Here is a 17267-nt window from a genome sequence, read left to right as displayed (position 1 = left end):
GTACTGACCCTCTCACAGTGCGGCACTCCCTCAGTACTGACCCTCTGACAGTGCGGCACTCCCTCAGTACTGACCCTCTGACAGTGCGGCACTCCCTCAGCACTGACCCTCTGACAGTGCGGCACTCCCTCAGCACTGACCCTCTGACAGTGCGGCACTCCCTCAGCACTGGCCCTCTGACAGTGCAGCACTCCCTCAGCACTGACCCTCTGACAGTGAGGCACTCCCTCAGCACTGGCCCTCTGACAGTGCGGCACTCCCTCAGCACTGACCCTCTGACAGTGCGGCGCTCCCTCAGCACTGACCCTCTGACAGTGCGGCACTCCCTCAGCACTGACCCTCTGACAGTGCGGCACTCCCTCAGCAGTGACCCTCTGACAGTGCGGCACTCCCTCAGCACTGACCCTCTGACAGTGCGGCACTCCCTCAGTACTGACCCTCTGATGGTGCTCTGAAATGTGACAGTGAATGAGGTGTAGTTTCTCCTCACTCGGTTGTAGCTGGGAGCTTGGGTGAAATGTGGAATTGCTGATTGGTCAGATGGACCTCGATGGGCTTCTCCTGTGTTTTTGTTACCTCATTAATATTTTCTTATCTCTATTCCGGCAGGGCGTTCCCGGGAAATCCGGCCCACGGGGTCAAAGAGGTCCAACGGTAAGTTTCTGTTACTCGAAACACGGTGAGACAGACTGAGAGACTGGTTATTTTTAAGACTGAATTAGAGTCTGGATTGACAAGGGGTTAAAGGTTATCAGGGATTGGTAAGAATGTGTAGTTAGGGTGATAGTCAGAGCAGCCGTGATTTTATTGAATGGCAGAGCAGGCTCGAGGGGCCAAATGGCCTCCTCCTGTCCCTAATTTGTGTGTGTTTTTTTATTCCTGGGACATGAGTGTGACTGGCTGGACCAGCATTCACTGCCCATCACTCGTTGCCTGTGGGCAGCTGAGAGTCACCCACATCGCTGTGGCTCTGGATTCACATGTAGGCCAGACCGGGTAAGGACGGCAGATTTCCTTCCCTCAAGGACATTAGTGAATGAGATGCATTTTTCCTGACAATTGACAATAGTTTCATGGTCATCAGTAGATTCTTAATTCCAGATATTTTTTATTGAATTCAAATTCTACCGTCTGCCGTGGCGGGATTTGAACCCAGATCCCCAGAGCATTAGCTGAGTTTCTGGATGAATAGTCTGGCGATAATACCACGAGGCCGTCACCTCCCCTGGTTTTGTAATCTCTGCCTCAATTGATAAAGGCTAGCGTCCCATATGCCTTTTTGACCATCCTACTAACAAGCTCTTCCATTTTCAGAAATCTGTGGACAAACACAAGGTCCCTTTGTTCCACAGAACGTCCTCATGTCTTACCATTCATTGAGTATTTTCTTGTAAAATTACTCCTTCCAAAATGTATCACCTCACACTCTTCAGGGTTAATTCCATCTGCCACTTATCAGCCCAGCATTATCCTGAGCCTCTGACAATACCACTGATCGTGCAAATAATGACATTGGATAAAAATACGTTATTCTTATCACTGGTTATAAATCACTGGTTAGACCCCCGCTGGAGAACAGTGTCCAGTTCTGGGCTCCACACTTTAGGAGGGATGTCAGGGCCTTGGAGAGGGTGCAGAGAAGATTTACTAAAATGTTCCAGGGATGAGGGACCTCGGTGAATGTGGAGAGACTGGAGAAGCTGGGATTGTTCTCCTTGGAGCAGAAGAAGGTTAAGAGGAGATTTAATAGAGGAGCTCAAAATCAGGAAGAGTTTTGATGGAGTAAATCAGGAGAAAGTGTTTGCAGTGACAGGAGGGTGGGTAACCAGAGGGACACAGATTGAAGAGAATCGGGAAAAGGAGCAGAGGGGGAGATAAAGGGGGGGTGCAGTTTAGAACGGAGTTGAGGAGGAACTTCTTCACTCAAAGGATGGTGAATCTCTGGAATTCTCTGCCCGTTGAAGTGGTGGAGGCTGCCTCATTGAATATATTTAAGTCACGGGTAGATAGGTTTTTGACAGACAAGGGAATTAAGGGTTATGGGGAGAGAGCGGGAAAGTGGAACTGATCCACTTCAGATCAGCCGTGATCTTATTGAATGGCGGGGCAGGCTCGAAGGGCTAGATGGCCTACTCCTGCTCCTATTATGTTCTTATCAGGAGAATGGTTCATAATTTCCTATGATCTGCAATATATTAACCACATTAATTACAAAAGCCAATTAGATACATACTTGAAACAGGACATTTTATAGGTCTTCTGGGGAAAAGACAGGGGAATGGGACTAATTTGGGATAGCACAGGGATGACTGGCTGAACAGTCTCACTCTATGTTGTTCTGTAACCTCAGAAACTCCAGTGAGAACAGAGTTCATTGAGCCATTGAAGGAGGAGAGCTGGTAGTATTGTCACTGGATTAGCAATCCAGAGATCCAGACTAACACTCTGGCGACCCAGGTTCGAATCCCACCACAGCTGATGGTGGAGTTTGAATTCAATGAAAACCTGGAATTTCGAATCTACTGATGACCATGAAATCATTACCAATTGTCGAAAAACCCTCCTTTAGGGAAGGAAATCTGCAGTCCTTATTTGATCAGGCCAGTATAGAAAATAGAAGCAGGATAGGCCATTTGGCCCTTTGAGCCTGCTCCACCATTCATCCTGATCATAGCTGATCATCAAACTCAATATCCTGGTCCCCCACGACTCCCCAAATCTCTAGACCCCTTTAGCTTCAAGAGCGATATCTAATTCCTTCTTGAAATCAATCATTTTGGCCTCAGCTACATTTTGTGGGTGTGAATTCCACAAATTCACCACCTTCTGGATGAAGAGTGCAGTAGAACAGAGGGATCTGTGAATACAGGTACAGAATTCCCTAAAAGTGACGTCACAGGTGGATCGGGTTGTAAAGAATGCTTTTGGTACATTGGCCTTTATAAATCAGAGTATCGAGTATAAAAGTTGGAATGTTATGGTAAGGTTATATAAGGCATTGGTGAGGCCGAATTTAGAGTATTGTGTACAGTTTTGGTCACCTAGTTACAGGAAGGATGTAAATAAGGTTGAAAGAGTGCAGAGAAGGTTCACAAGGATGTTGCCGGGACTTGAGAAGCTGAGTTACAGAGAGAGATTGAATAGGTTAGGACTTTATTCCCTGGAGTGTAGAAGAATGAGGGGAGATTTGATAGAGGTGTATAAGATTTTGATGGGTATAGATAGAGTGAATGCAAGCAGGCTTTTTCCACTGAGGCTAGGGGAGAAAAAAACCAGAGGACATGGGTTAAGGGTGAAAGGAGAAAAGTTTAAAGGGAATATTAGGGGGGGGCTTCTTCACGCAGAGAGTGGTGGGAGTGTGGAATGAGTTGCTGGATAAAGTGGTAAATGCGGGGTCACTTTTAACATTTAAGAAAAACTTGGACAGGTTCATGGATGAGAGGGGTGTGGAGGGATATGGTCCAAGTGCAGGTCAGTGGGACTAGGCAGAAAAATGGTTCAGCAACAGACAAGAAGGGCCAAAAGGCCTGTTTCTGAGCTGTAATTTTCTATGGTTCTAAATTTCTCCTCATCTCAGCTCTAAAAGGTTTACTCCTTATCCTCATACTATGACCCCTAGTTCTGGGCTTCCCGCACCATGGGGAACATTCTTTCTGAATCTACCCTGTCTAACCCTGTTAGAATTTTATAAGTTTCAATGAGATAAAGATAATTGATGAGGGAAAGGCTGTGGATATAGTTTATGTCGATTTTAGTAAGGCATTTAACAAGATCCCACATAAAACATAGAACATTACAGCGCAGTACAGGCCCTTCGGCCCTCGATGTTGCGCCGACCAGTGGAACCAATCTAATGACCCTCTAACCTAAACTATTCCAATGTTATCCATATGCCTATCCACTGACCATCTGAATGCCCTTAAAGTTGGCGAGTCCACAACTGCTGCAGGCAGGGCATTCCACAACCTTACTACCCTTACATGGCAGACTGGTACAAAAACTAAAATCACATGGGATTCGGGGTGGGCTGGCTGGATGGGTACAGAACTGGTTGGGTTATAGAAGACAGAGAGTAACGGTGGAAGGGTGTTTTTCAGAATGGAGATCTGGAGCTCGTGGAATTCCACAGGAATCAGTGCTGGGGCCTCTGTTATTTATAGTAAATATAAATGATCTGGAGGAAAATGTGGGGGGTCTGATTAGTCAGTTTGCAGATGACGTGAAGATTGGTGGAGTTGCTGATGATGCCTGGTATGGTCAGAGGATTCAGAGGGCGGCACGGTGGCACAGTGGTTATCACTGCTACCTCACAGCGCCAGGGGCCCGGGTTCAATTCCAGCCTCGGGTCACTGTCTGCGTGGAGTTTGCACATTCTCCCTGTGTCTGCGTGGGTTTCCTCCGGGTGCTCTGGTTTCCTCCCACAGTCCAAAGACAGGTTGGTTAGATACATTTGCCGTGCTAAATTCTCCCTCAGTGTTCCCGAACAGGCGCCAGAGTATGGCGACGAGGGTATTTTCATAGCAACTTCATTGCAGTGTTAATGTAAGCCTACTTGTGACTAATAAATAAACTTGACTTTATTTTTTTCTCAAGAATAGGCCTTCAGCCCTCCACACCTGTACCAATCATGATGTCCTAATAATTCTAAAGAAAAAATCCTCTGTCCTGACTTGGCCCGGATCCCTCCCTATTCATGTCCCCATCCACCTGCCTCTTAAATGTTACTAATCTGCCTTCTCCCACCTCCTCTGGCAGCGCATTCCAGGTACCGACCACTTTCTGCATGGAATACTTTCCCTGCACATCTCCCTTAAACTTTCCCCTCTCACCTTGAACCTGTGCCCGTTGTAACTGACACTTCCACCCTGGGAAAAGCCTCTGACTATCCACCTCGTTTGTGCCTCTCGTAATTTTTTAGACTTCTTTCAGGTCTCCCCTCAGCCTCTGTCTTTCCAGTGAAAATAATTCCGGCTTATTCAACCTCTCCTCATAGTCAACACCCTCGAGACCAGGGAACATCCTGGTGAACCTGCTTTGCACTCTCTGTGGAGCTTCCACATCCTTCAGGTCGTGTGGTGATCAGAACAAAGAAAAGATCAAAGAAAATTACAGCACAAGAACATGCCCTTCGGCCCTCCAGAACTGCACACAATTCTCCAAATGAGCCTCAGCAAGGTTTTATCTCGCTGCTACATCATTTCCCAACTCTTGTACTCAGTGCCCAGACTTTGCTCTCATTCTTCTAAACTCTAGCGAATAGAATTCAGACTCTACAGCAATGTGGTTGATTGTTAACTGTCCTCAGCGATGGGTAATAAATACTGGCTCAGTCAGTGATGTCTACAAAATTCCCTTTTGAAAGTTATTATTGAATCTGCTTCCACCGGCCTTTCAGGCAGCACATTCCAGATCACAACAACTCACTGTGTCAAATAAATTCCCCTCATCTCCCCCTCTGGTTCTTTTCCCGATTCTCTTCAATCTGTGTCCCTCTGGTTACCCACCCTCCTGTCACTGCAAACACTTTCTCCTGATTTACTCCAACAAAACTCTTCCTGATTTTGAGCTCCTCTATTAAATCTCCTCTTAACCTTCTCTGCTCCAAGGAGAACAATCCCAGCTTCTCAAATTTCTGGGATTCCACTGAGCAATGGGAAGAACAGTAATCGATGAGATTTAATGATTGTTAAAGTAAAGGTTTATCAAATTTATTTTATTCATGTCACAAGTAAGGCTTACATTAACACTGCAATGAAATTACTGTGAAATTCCCCCAGTCGCCACACTCCAGCGCCTGTTCGGGTCAATGCACCCTAACCAGCACATCTTTCAGACTGTGGGAGGAAACCAGAGCACCCAGAGGAAACCCACACAGACACGGGGAGAATGTGCAGACTCCACACAGACAGTGAGCCAAGCCGGGAATCGAACCTGGATCCCTGGCACTGTGAGGCAGCAGTGTTAACCACTGTCTAACTGTGTCAGAAGTAACTGGAATGACAAAGATGGAAATTGGGTGAATTCGAGTTAAATCGAAATTAGGAGAGCCAGAAGGGGTCATGAGAAGGCCTTGGTGGGTAAGATTAAGGAGAATCCCAAGGCGTTCTACAAATATGTAAAAAGTAAAAGGATGAGAAGTGAAGGGATTGGACCTATAAAAGGTGAAGGGGAAAAGTCTGTGTGGAACCGGAAGAAATGGCAGAGGTGCTTAATGAGTACTTTGCCTCAGTATTCACGTGGAAAGTGATCTGGGAGGTTGTACTGCAGGTTTGCGGCAGACTGAAAAGATTGAGTATGTGGATATTAAGAAAGAGGATGTGTTAGAACTTTCAAATTCTATCAAGATAGACAAGTCGCCAGGACCAGATGGGATGTACCCCAGGTTACTGTGGGAGGTGAGGGAAGTGATGGCAGAGCCCCTGGCGATGATCATTGCGTTGTCAATGGAGATGGGAGAGGTTCCGGAGGATTGTGGATGTAGTTCCTATTTTCAAGAAAGGGAACAGGGATAGCCCGGGAAATTACCGACCGGTGAATCTGACCTCTGTGGTTGGTAAGTTGATGGAGAGGATTCTGAGGGACAAGATTTATGAACATTTGAAGAGGTTTGACATGATCAGGAATAGTCAGCATGGATTTGTTAAGGGCAGGTCGTGCCTTACGAGCCTAGTTGAGTTCTTTGAGAATCTGACTGAACACATTGACAAAGGAAGAGCAGTGGATGTGGTTTACATGGACTTCAGCAAGGCGTTTGATAAGGTCCCCCATGCAAGACTTCTTGAGAAGGTGAGAGGGCATGGGATCCAAGGGGCTTTGGCCTTGTGGATCAAGAACTGGCTTGCCTGCAGAAGGCAGAGAGTGGTTGTGGATGGGTCTTTTTCTGAATGGAGGTCAGTCACCAGTGGAGTGCCCCAGGGATCTGTTCTAGGACCCTTGCTGTTTGTCATTTTCATAAATGACCTGGATGAGGAAGTGGAGGGACGGGTTAGCAAGTTCGCCGACGATACGAAGGTTGGTGGTGTTGAGGATAGTCTGGAGGGATGTCAGAAGTTGCAGCAGGACATAGATAGGATGCAAGACTGGGCGGAGAAGTGGCAGATGGACTTCAACACGGATAAATGTGTAGTGGTCTATTTTGGCAGGACCGATGGGATGAAGGAATAAAATATCAAGGGTAGGAGTCTTAGCTGTGTTGAAGAGCAGAGGGATCTTGGGGTTCGGGTCCATAGGACTTTTAAATCGGCCTTGCAGGTGGAGGATGTGGTGAAGAAGGTGTATGGTGTACTGGCCTTCATTAATCGAGGGATTGAGTTTAGGAGTCGGGTGGTAATGCTGCAGCTTTATAAGACCCTTGTCAGACCCCACTTGGAGGACTGTGCGCAGTTCTGGTCACCTCACTACAGGAAGGATGTGGAAGCTATTGAAAGGGTACAGAGGAGATTTACAAGGATGTTGCCTGGATTGGGAGGCATGCCTTATGAAGATGGGTTGAAGGAGCTGGGACTCTTCTCCCTGGAGAGGCGAAGGTTGAGAGGCGACCTGATAGAGGTTTATAAGATGTTGAGAGGAATAGATAGGGTGGACTCTCAGAGGCTATTTCCCGGGGCTGAAATGGTTGCTACGAGAGGACGCAGGTTTAAGGTGCTGGGGAGCAAGTACAGAAGTGATGTTAGGGGTAAGTTTTTCACTCAGAGGGTGGTGAGTGAATGGAATCGGCTGCCGTCAGTGGTGGTAGAGGTGAACTCGCTGGGGTCTTTTAAAAGACTTCTGGATGAGTACATGGGATCTAATGGGATTGTGGGTTATAGATAGATCTATGGCTTAGTCAGTATACAAGTGATTGGTGCAACTTGTGGGCCGAAGGGCCTGTTTGTGCTGGAGTGTTCTATGTTCTATGTTCTATGTTTAAATCGTGTCCAGAAAAAGAAGTAAAGGGCTGTGTTCACCCCGAAACCGGAGAATCCATCCCGACTTTTCCATGGTCCACCCCTCACCCATTCCAGTTTCGGTGGTGGGCGGGATGGTAAAATTCACCCCAAAGAGAGGGGAAGAATTATGGATTACAAATGAGACAGAAAGGAAATGTGGGGTAGCAAATTAAAACTATTAGAATAAATGATTAACTGTTTGAACGAGCAGGAACTGTGTGAGTTATTCCTGCTCTGGATGAGTGAGAGCGAGAGGCTGGAACAGAAATCTCCTCTAACCGGTTCCTTACGCTGCTAATTTCATTTTTTTGCAGCGAGATTCAATTTACGGCAAAATCTGAAAACTCACAACGTGTTTGCGGACGGAATGCTGCCCTTTTATTGGACAGATAATCCTCCAATACCCTGTGGTGGTTTGCAGTTCATTCACAGTTTCTGGGTTATTTACACAACATTCACTGTTCCGGGAACAGGAAAATTTGATTCTTCATTTTCTGTTTCACAATTTCAGGTTTCCTGTGACAATTTCACTTTGTGATTATTTTTCCAGGGTCCACGTGGAGGTCGTGGTCCAAGGGGCCCCACAGGAAAGCCAGGTCCAAAGGTGGGTAGAGATCACACACCTCCAACACAGGTTACTGAATCCAACGCTTGGATGGGAAGGTTTACAGAACATTGTTTGTCTGTCCGCAGGGAACATCTGGAAATGACGGACCTCCTGGAACATCTGGGGAAAGGGTAAGCACTTGTACCTCCACAGGATGAGGGGGCATCACTGCAAGAGACAATCTCAGGTCAAGCTGCAGAGGTCAGGAAGTGGCTCAGTTCAGTGAGAGAATGAGTGTGAAAATCAGGAATAGTCAGTTAGCCTTCCAGAACGAGTTTTCATTTCATTCCCTGTTAATATTGGGGAAGTGTGTGTTCGTGACGGCTCAGAGAACCCTCCGGCCCTGCTTTCTGACCTCAGTAAAACCGCTCCTGCCTCACCCGGCCTTGCATCTCGGGCTTGGTGAGACCACAGTGGGATGCTTCACAGGTAAGTAAACCATGTCCCGTTTTTACAGCTACCGGAAAGCAGGGAAGTTTCAACAGAAAGTGGGCAGGATTTGAGGACCGGAGAGGGGGGAGATCTCAGGTCGGGCCGAATGGGGCAGTTTTGGGACAACCCAGATACACAACTCCTACAGCTTGGAACCATGAACCATTTGGATTCAGGATAAATGATGCAAGTCATATTCCAGAAATTCCTGGAAATCAGGAAGTGAGAACGAGAGAGGAATTTAAACCAATTGCAATCACCAGGAAAAATCAACTTTGATAATAATTAGGACTGAAAGCTGATTGGTCCCTGGGAAGGCTGCAGAAATAGCACATGTATTGGTTTTAATTTTCCGAAATTCACTTGATTTTGGAAAGGTGGAATCGGATTGGGATGTAGTTAATGTGACTCATACAAAAATATAAAAACATAGAAGCAGGAAGAGGCCATTTGGCCCTTCCAGCCTGCTCTGCTTTCATCTTGACCATGACTAATCTTCAAATTCAATATCCTGATCTCCCCTTCCCCCATATCCCTGGATCCCTTTAGCCCTAAGATCTATATCTCATTTCTTCTTTCTATGGTGCTTCTGTAAAAGTTGGTGAGAGTCGTAGCGGACGTACCAAATTTCCTTAGTCTTCTGAGAAAGCAGAGGTGTTGGTGGGGCTTTCTTAACTATAGTGTCAGTGTGGGGGGGCCAGGACAGGTTATTGGTGATCTGGACACCTAAAAACTGGAAGCTCTTGACAATTTCTACTTTGTCCCCATTGATGTAGACAGGGACATGTTCTCCTTTACGCTTCTCAAAGTCGATGACAATCTCCTACATTTTGTTGACATTGAGGGAGAGATTATTATTGCTGCACCAGTTCACCAGATTCTCTATCTCATTCCTGTACTCTGTCTCATCATTGTTTGAGATCCGACCCAATACGGTGGTGTCATCAGCAAACTTGAAAATCGAATTGGGGGGGATTTGGCTGCACAGTCACAGGTGTATAAGGAGTATAGTAGGGGCTGAGAACACAGCCTTGTGGGGCACCGGTGTTGAGGATGATGGTGGAGGAGGTGTTGTTCCCTATCCTTACTGATTGTGGTCTGTGAGTTAGGAAGTTCAGAATTCAATTGCAGAGGGAGGAGCCGAGGCCCAGGCCACGGAGATTGGAGATGAGTTTCATGGGAATAATGGTGTTGAAGGCTGTGATGTAGACAATAAATAGCAGTCTGATGTAGGTGTCCTTGTTATTTCGGGGTTCCAGGGCTGAGTGCAAGGCCAGGGAGATGGCATCTGCTGTGGACCTGTTGTGGTGATAGGCAAACTGTACTGGATCCAGGTAGTCCGGGAGGCTGGAATTGATTCGTGCCGTGACTAACCTTTCAAAGTACTTCATAATGATGGATGTCAGAGCTACTGGCCGATAGTCAGTAAGGCCACACTGTTGGGTTTCTCTTTGGTACCAGGATGATGGTTGTCTCCTTGAAGCAGATTGGGACCTCAGATTGTTGTAAAGAGAGGTTGGAGATGTTTGTGAATATTCCGCCAGCTGATCCGCGCAGGATCTGAGCGCACGTCCGGGGTACCCCATCCAGGCCAGTCACTTCCCATGGGTGACCTTCGAGAAAGCTGCTCTGATATCTGCAAGACACCGAGTGTTTGAATCGGGAGGTCTGGGGTAATAAAGGAATAAACAAGGATCTCAGCAGTAGATGAACAGAGACAGAGGTAAGTTAGTCATGAAGCAGGATTATATGCAGCATATTGCTGAGACAGTGCCTGGAACACCATGGACAGTTTTGGTCTCCTTATTTAAGTTGCATTAGAAACAGTTCAGACAAGGTTCACTGAACAAAGAAAATTCCAGCACAGGAACAGGCCCTTCGGCCCCTCCAAGCCTGCACCGACCATGCTCCCCGACTGAACTAAAACCCCCTCCCCTTCCGGGGACCATATCCCTCTATTCCCATCCTATTCATGTACTTGTCAAGATGCCCATTAAAAGTCACTACTGTATCTGCTTCCACTCCCTCCCCCAGCAACGAGTTCCAGGCACCCCCCACCCTCACCGCGCTGGTCCCTGAGATCAGGTTGTTACCTTGTGAAGAAAGGTGCAGCAGGCTGGGCCCGATACTCACTGAAGAACAATCCTATTGAAGCATTTCAGATTCAGGAGGTTTTGACGGGACGGATGCTGAGAGGATGTTTCTCCTCGTGTGGGACCCTAGAACAAGGGGTCACAGTTTAAAAATAGGGACTCCCCGAATGAAGCCAGAGATAAAGAGGAATTTCTTCACCCAGAGAGAGGTTAATGTTTGGAATTTTCTTCCCAGGGGACAGTGAGTCCGGGTCATTGAATATATTCAAGGTTGAGTTAGATAAAGTCTTGACTGATGAGTCATAGAGGTTTACAGCATGGAAACAGACCCTTCAGCCCAACTTGTCCATGTCACACTTTTTTTATATCTAAGATAATCCCAATTGCCTGCATTTGGCCCATATCCCTCTATACCCATCGTACCCATGTAACTGTCTAAATGCTTTTTAAAAGACAAAATTTTACCCGCCTCTACTACTACCTCTGGCAGCTTGTTCCAGACACTCATCACCCTCTGTGTGAAAAATTGCCCCTCAGGGCAATTTTGTATCTCTCCCCTCTCACCTTAAACCTATGCCCTCTAGTTTCAGACTCCTCTATCTTTGAGAAAAGATATTGACTATCTAGCTGATCTGTGCCCCTCATTATTTTATAGATCTCTATAAGATCACCCCTCAGCCTCTACGCTCCAGAGAAAAATGTCCCAATCTATCCAACCTCTCCTTATAATTCAATCCATCAAGTCCCGATAACATCCTAGTAAATCTTTTCTGCGCTCTTTCTAGTTTAATAATATCCTTTCTATAATAGGGTGACCAGAACTGTACACAGTATTCCAAGTGTGGCCTTACCAATGTCTTGTACAACTTCAACAAGACGTCCCAACTCCTGTATTCAAAGTTCTGATCGATGAAACCAAGCATGCGGAAAGCCTTCTTCACCACTCTGTCCACCTGTGACTCCACTTTCAAGGAGTTATGAACATGTACCCCTAGATCTCTTTGTTCTGTAACTCTCCCCTACCATTAACTGAGTAAGTCCTGCCCTGGTTCAATCTACCAAAATGCATCACCTCACATTTGTCTAAATTAAACTCCATCTGCCATTCGTCAGCCCACTGGCCCAATTGATCAAGATCCCATTGCAGAAGGCAGAGAGTGGTTGTGGATGGGGCTTTTTCTGAATGGAGGTCAGTCACCAGTGGAGTGCCTCAAGGATCTGTTCTGGGACCCTTGTTGTTTGTCATTTTCATAAATGACCTGGATGAGGAAGTGGAGGGATGGGTAAGTAAGTTCGCTGATGACACTAAGGTCGGTGGTGTTGTGGATGGTCTGGAAGGATGGCAAAAGTTGCAGCAGGACATAGATAGGATGCAGGACTGGGCGGAGAAGTGGCAGATGGACTTCAACGTGGATAAATGTGTAGTCGTCCATTTTGGCAGAACCAACGGGATGAACGAGTACACTATCAAGGGCAGGAGTCTTAGTAGTGTTGAAGAGCAGAAGGATCTTGGGGTCCGGGTCCACAGGACTCCTAAATCGGCCTCGCAGGTGGAGGAGGTGGTCAAGAAGGCGTATGGTGTACTGGCCTTCATTAATCGAGGGATTGAGTTTAGGAGTCGGGAGGTAATGCTGCAACTTTATAAGACCCTTGTCAGGCCTCATTTGGAGTATTGTGCGCAGTTCTGGTCGCCTCACTATAGGAAAGACGTAGAAGCTATTGAGAGGGTACAGAGGAGATTTACAAGGATGTTGCCTGGACTGGGAGGCATGCCTTATGAAGTTAGGTTGAGGGAGCTGGGACTCTTTTCCCTGGAGAGACGAAGGTTGAGAGGCGAAATGATAGAAGTTTACAGAATGTTGAGAGGAATAGATAGGGTGGACTCTCAGAGGCTATTTCCCCGGGTTGAAATGGTTGCTACGAGAGGACACAGATTTAAGGTGCAAGGAGGGAAGTTCAGAAGTGATGTTAGGGGTAAGTTTTTCACTCAGAGGGTGGTGAGTGAATGGAATCGGCTGCCGTCAGTGGTGGTGGAGGCGAACTCGCTGGGGTCTTTTAAAAGACTTCTGGATGAGTATATGGGGTTTAATGAGATTGAGGGTTATAGATAGGTCTGTAGGTTGGTAGGTGTTGATGTGATCGGCGCAACTCGTGGGCCGAAGGGCCTGTTTGTGCTGTAGTGTTCCATGTTCTATGTTCTATAAACACCACAAGAGCAGGTCAGAGGCTGGGAATACTGCAGCGAATAACACGCCTCCTGACTCCCCAGAGCCTGTCCACCATCTACAAGGCACAAGTCAGGAGTGTGATGGAATACTCTCCGCTTGCCTGGATGGGAGCAGCTCCAACAACACTCGAGAAACTCAACACCATCCAGGACAAAGCAGCCCACTGGATTGGCATCGACAAACATTCAATTCCTCCACTCCTGACACACAGTGACAACCGTGTGTACAAGATGCACTGCAAGAACTCACCAAGGAGCCTTACAAACCCTTTAGCTCCACCATCTGGAAGGACAAGAGCAGCAGATAAATTGGAACACCACCACCTGCAAGTTCCCCTCTCAGTCACTCACCATCCTGAGTTCGAAATGTATCACCGTTCCGTCCCTGTCACTGGGTTAAAATCCTGCAACGTCCTCCCTAACTGCACCATGGGTGCACCTACACCTCATGGACTGCAGCGATTCAGGAAAGCAGCTCATCACCACCTTCTCAAGGGCAATTAAGAATGGGTAATAAACACTGGCCAACCAGCAATGCCCAGGTCCCTGGGAAATTTTGGATAAGTTTGAAGAACAGGCGATGAACAACACATCTCATTCCCCATTGCAGTGACTGTCAGTGAAAAACACACTGTCACTTTGCAGTTTACCCAGGAGTGACGGACGCTCTGTGGCAGCAATGGGGGCATCAGTGGAAAACACTCACTAATAAACCAGAGAGAGCTTTCAGGAGAGTGTTCTTTACACAGACAGTAATGAATTGTGATGAGGCACACACGGCAATTTCAGTGGACCGGGAGGATGTGTTTGAGGAGGAGTTGGCGGATTCTTCATTATTCCAGCATGTCCCAAATTGGAAATAACTTTATTCACCTTCCGTTACCCCTCCAAGACTGAAGGAGCAACGTGTGATCACCATTCAGGAGAAAATTGAATAAATACAGGATGGAGAAAAAGATTTGAGGGAGATGTTGAGAAGGGAAGATGTGGGAGAGCTCTACAGGAAGACACCAGTCTGAAGCAGTTTGACAAACGGCCTGGTTCAGAGTTGTAGATTTACATAAAAATCTCCCGTCTACCTCACCGTCACATGGGATCATCAGTTAGCCAATGGAATTGAGCACCTGGTTCCTGAAGGAACACCATAAATAATCTGACTGTATGGGGGGGTTACATTTAGTGCAGAAGAGGCAGGGGTGGGGGTGTGTGGGGGTGGGGGGGGTGGGGGGGTGGGGTCGTGGGGGGAGGTGGTTGGTGGGAGGGAGGTTGCATGGTTAGTGTGTGGTTAGTGTGTGGTTAACCATCATTTCTGGACTTCCCCAGGGATTTAGGATTTAGGAATTTAGAAATGAGAGATTTGAGGTTTAGGATTTAGGGATTTAGGGTTTAGGGATTAAGACAGACAAGCCCAGAGCCTGATGGGATATAGCTCAGAATTCTGAGAGAGGCAAGGGAGGAAATTGCTGGAGTGACCCTCACTATCTACAGCCGAGGTCCCAGAGGACTGGAGAATAGCCAGTGTCGTTCCTTTGTTAAGAAGAGTGACAAGAATAATCCAGGTAATTACAGCCCGGTGAGCCTTATGTCAATGGTAGGGAAATTATTGGAGAGGATTCCCTGCAACAGGATTTATTCCCACTTGGAAATAAATGTGAAGGGGGAGGTCGTGTCTCACTAACTTGATCGAGTTTTTCAAGGAAGTGATGAAGATGATTGATGAGGGTAGGGCAGTAGATGTTGTCTACATGGACTTCAGTAAGGCCTTTGACAAGGTCCCTCATGGCAGACTGGTGCAGAAGGTGAAGTCGCACGGGATCAGAGGTGAGCTGGAAAGGTGGATACAAAACTGGCTCGGTCAAAGAAGACAGAGGGTAGCAGTGGGAGGGTGTGTTTCTGAATGGAGGGCTGTGACAAATGGTGTTCCTCAGGGATCAGTGCTGGGACCTTTGCTGTTTGTAATATATATAAATGATTTGGAGGAAAATGTAACTGGTTTGATTAGTAAGTTTGCGGACGACACAAAGGTTGGTGGATTTGCAGATAGCAATGAGGACCATCAGAGGATACAGCAGGATACAGATCAGTTGGAGACTTGGGTGGAGAGATGGCAGATGGAGGACAATCCAGACAAATGTGAGGTAATGCAGTTTGAAAGGTCTAATACAGATAGGAAATATACAGTAAATGGCAGAACCCTTAAGAGTATTGATGGGCAGAGGGATCTGAGTGTACAGGTACACAGGTCACTGGAAGTGGCAATGCAGGTGGAGAAGGTAGTCGAGAAGGCATACGGCATGCTTGCCTTCATCGGCCAGGGCACTGAGTTTAAAAACTGGCAAGTCATGTTGCAGCTTTATAGAACCTTAGTTAGGCTGCACTTGGAATATAGTGTTCAATTCTGGTCACCACACTACCAGAAGGATGTGGAGGCTTTGGAGAGGGTACGGAAAAGATTTACCAGGATGGTGCCTGGTGTGGAGGGCATTAGCTATGAGGAGAGAACATAGAACGTAGAACACTACAGCACAAACAGGCCCTTCGGCCCACGAGTTGCGCCGATCACATCAACACCGACCAATCTATAGATCTATCTATAACCCCCAATCCCATAAAACCCCATATACTCATCCAGAAGTCTTTTAAAAGACCCCAGCGAGTTCGCCTCCACCACCACTGATGGCAGCCGATTCCATTCACTCACCACCCTCTGAGTGAAAAACTTACCCCTAACGTCACTTCTGTACTTTCCTCCCCGCACCTTAAATCTGTGTCCTCTCGTAGCGACCATTTCAACCCGGGGAAATAGCCTCTGAGAATCCACCCTATCTATTCCTCTCAACATTTTATAAACTTCTATCAGGTCGCCTCTCAACCTTCGTCTCTCCAGGGAAAAGAGACCCAGCTCCCTCAACCTAACTTCATAAGGCATGCCTCCCAGTCCAGGCAACATCCTTGTAAATCTCCTCTGTACCCTCTCAATAGCTTCTACGTCTTTCCTATAGTGAGGCGACCAGAACTGCGCACAGTACTCCAAATGAGGCCTGACAAGGGTCTTATAAAGTTGCAGCATTACCTCCTGACTCCTAAACTCAATCCCTCGATTAATGAAGGCCAGTACACCATACGCCTTCTTGACCACCTCCTCCACCTGCGAGGCCGATTTAAGAGTCCTGTGGACCCGGACCCCAAGATCCTTCTGCTCTTCAACACTACTAAGACTCCTGCCCTTGATAGTGTACTCGTTCATCCCGTTGGTTCTGCCAAAATGGACGACTACGCATTTATCCACGTTGAAGTCCATCTGCCACTTCTCCGCCCAGTCCTGCATCCTATTTATGTCCTGCTGCAACTTTTGCCATCCTTCCAGACCATCCACAACACCACCGACCTTCGTGTCATCAGCGAACTTACTTACCCATCCCTCCACTTCCTCATCCAGGTCATTTATGAAAATGACAAACAGCAAGGGTCCCAGAACAGATCCCTGGGGCACTCCACTGGTGACTGACCTCCATTCAGAAAAAGACCCATCCACAACCACTCTCTGCCTTCTGCAGGCAAGCCAGTTCTGGATCCACAAGGCCAAAGGCCCTTGGATCCCATGCCCTCTCACCTTCCCAAGAAGTCTTGCATGGGGGACCTTATCAAATGCCTTGCTGAAGTCCATGTACACCACGTCCACGGCACTTCCTTCGTCAATGTGTTCAGTCACATTATCGAAGAACTCAACTAGGCTCGTAAGGCACGACCTGCCCTTGACAAAACCATGCTGACTATTTCTGATCATGTCAAACCTCTCCAAATGCTCGTAAATCTTGTCCCTCAGAAGCCTCTCCATCAGCTTACCAACCACTGAGGTCAGACTCACCGGTCGGTAATTTCCCGGGCTATCTCTGTTCCCTTTCTTGAAAATAGGGACTACATCCGCAATCCTCCAATCTTCCGGAACCTCTCCCGTCTCCATTGACGACGCAAAGATC

General features: G+C 47.2%; 1 protein-coding gene across 1 annotated transcript in view; it reads left to right on the top strand.

The window, feature by feature from the left end:
- col11a1a (collagen, type XI, alpha 1a) overlaps positions 1 to 17267 on the top strand; it is a 443284-nt gene that overhangs the window by 292031 nt on the left and 133986 nt on the right. The window contains exons 33-35 of the mRNA XM_080195067.1: positions 610 to 654; positions 8479 to 8532; positions 8622 to 8666. Of these exons, the coding sequence (XP_080051193.1) occupies positions 610 to 654; positions 8479 to 8532; positions 8622 to 8666 (144 nt within the window). The remainder of the gene's footprint in view (positions 1 to 609; positions 655 to 8478; positions 8533 to 8621; positions 8667 to 17267) is intronic.

Source organism: Carcharhinus amblyrhynchos, chromosome 9, assembly GCF_965287045.1.
Source record: "Carcharhinus amblyrhynchos chromosome 9, sCarAmb.v2.hapA, whole genome shotgun sequence".
Taxonomy (NCBI): Eukaryota; Metazoa; Chordata; class Chondrichthyes; order Carcharhiniformes; family Carcharhinidae; genus Carcharhinus; species Carcharhinus amblyrhynchos.
This window is presented reverse-complemented; position numbering and strand designations above follow the sequence as displayed.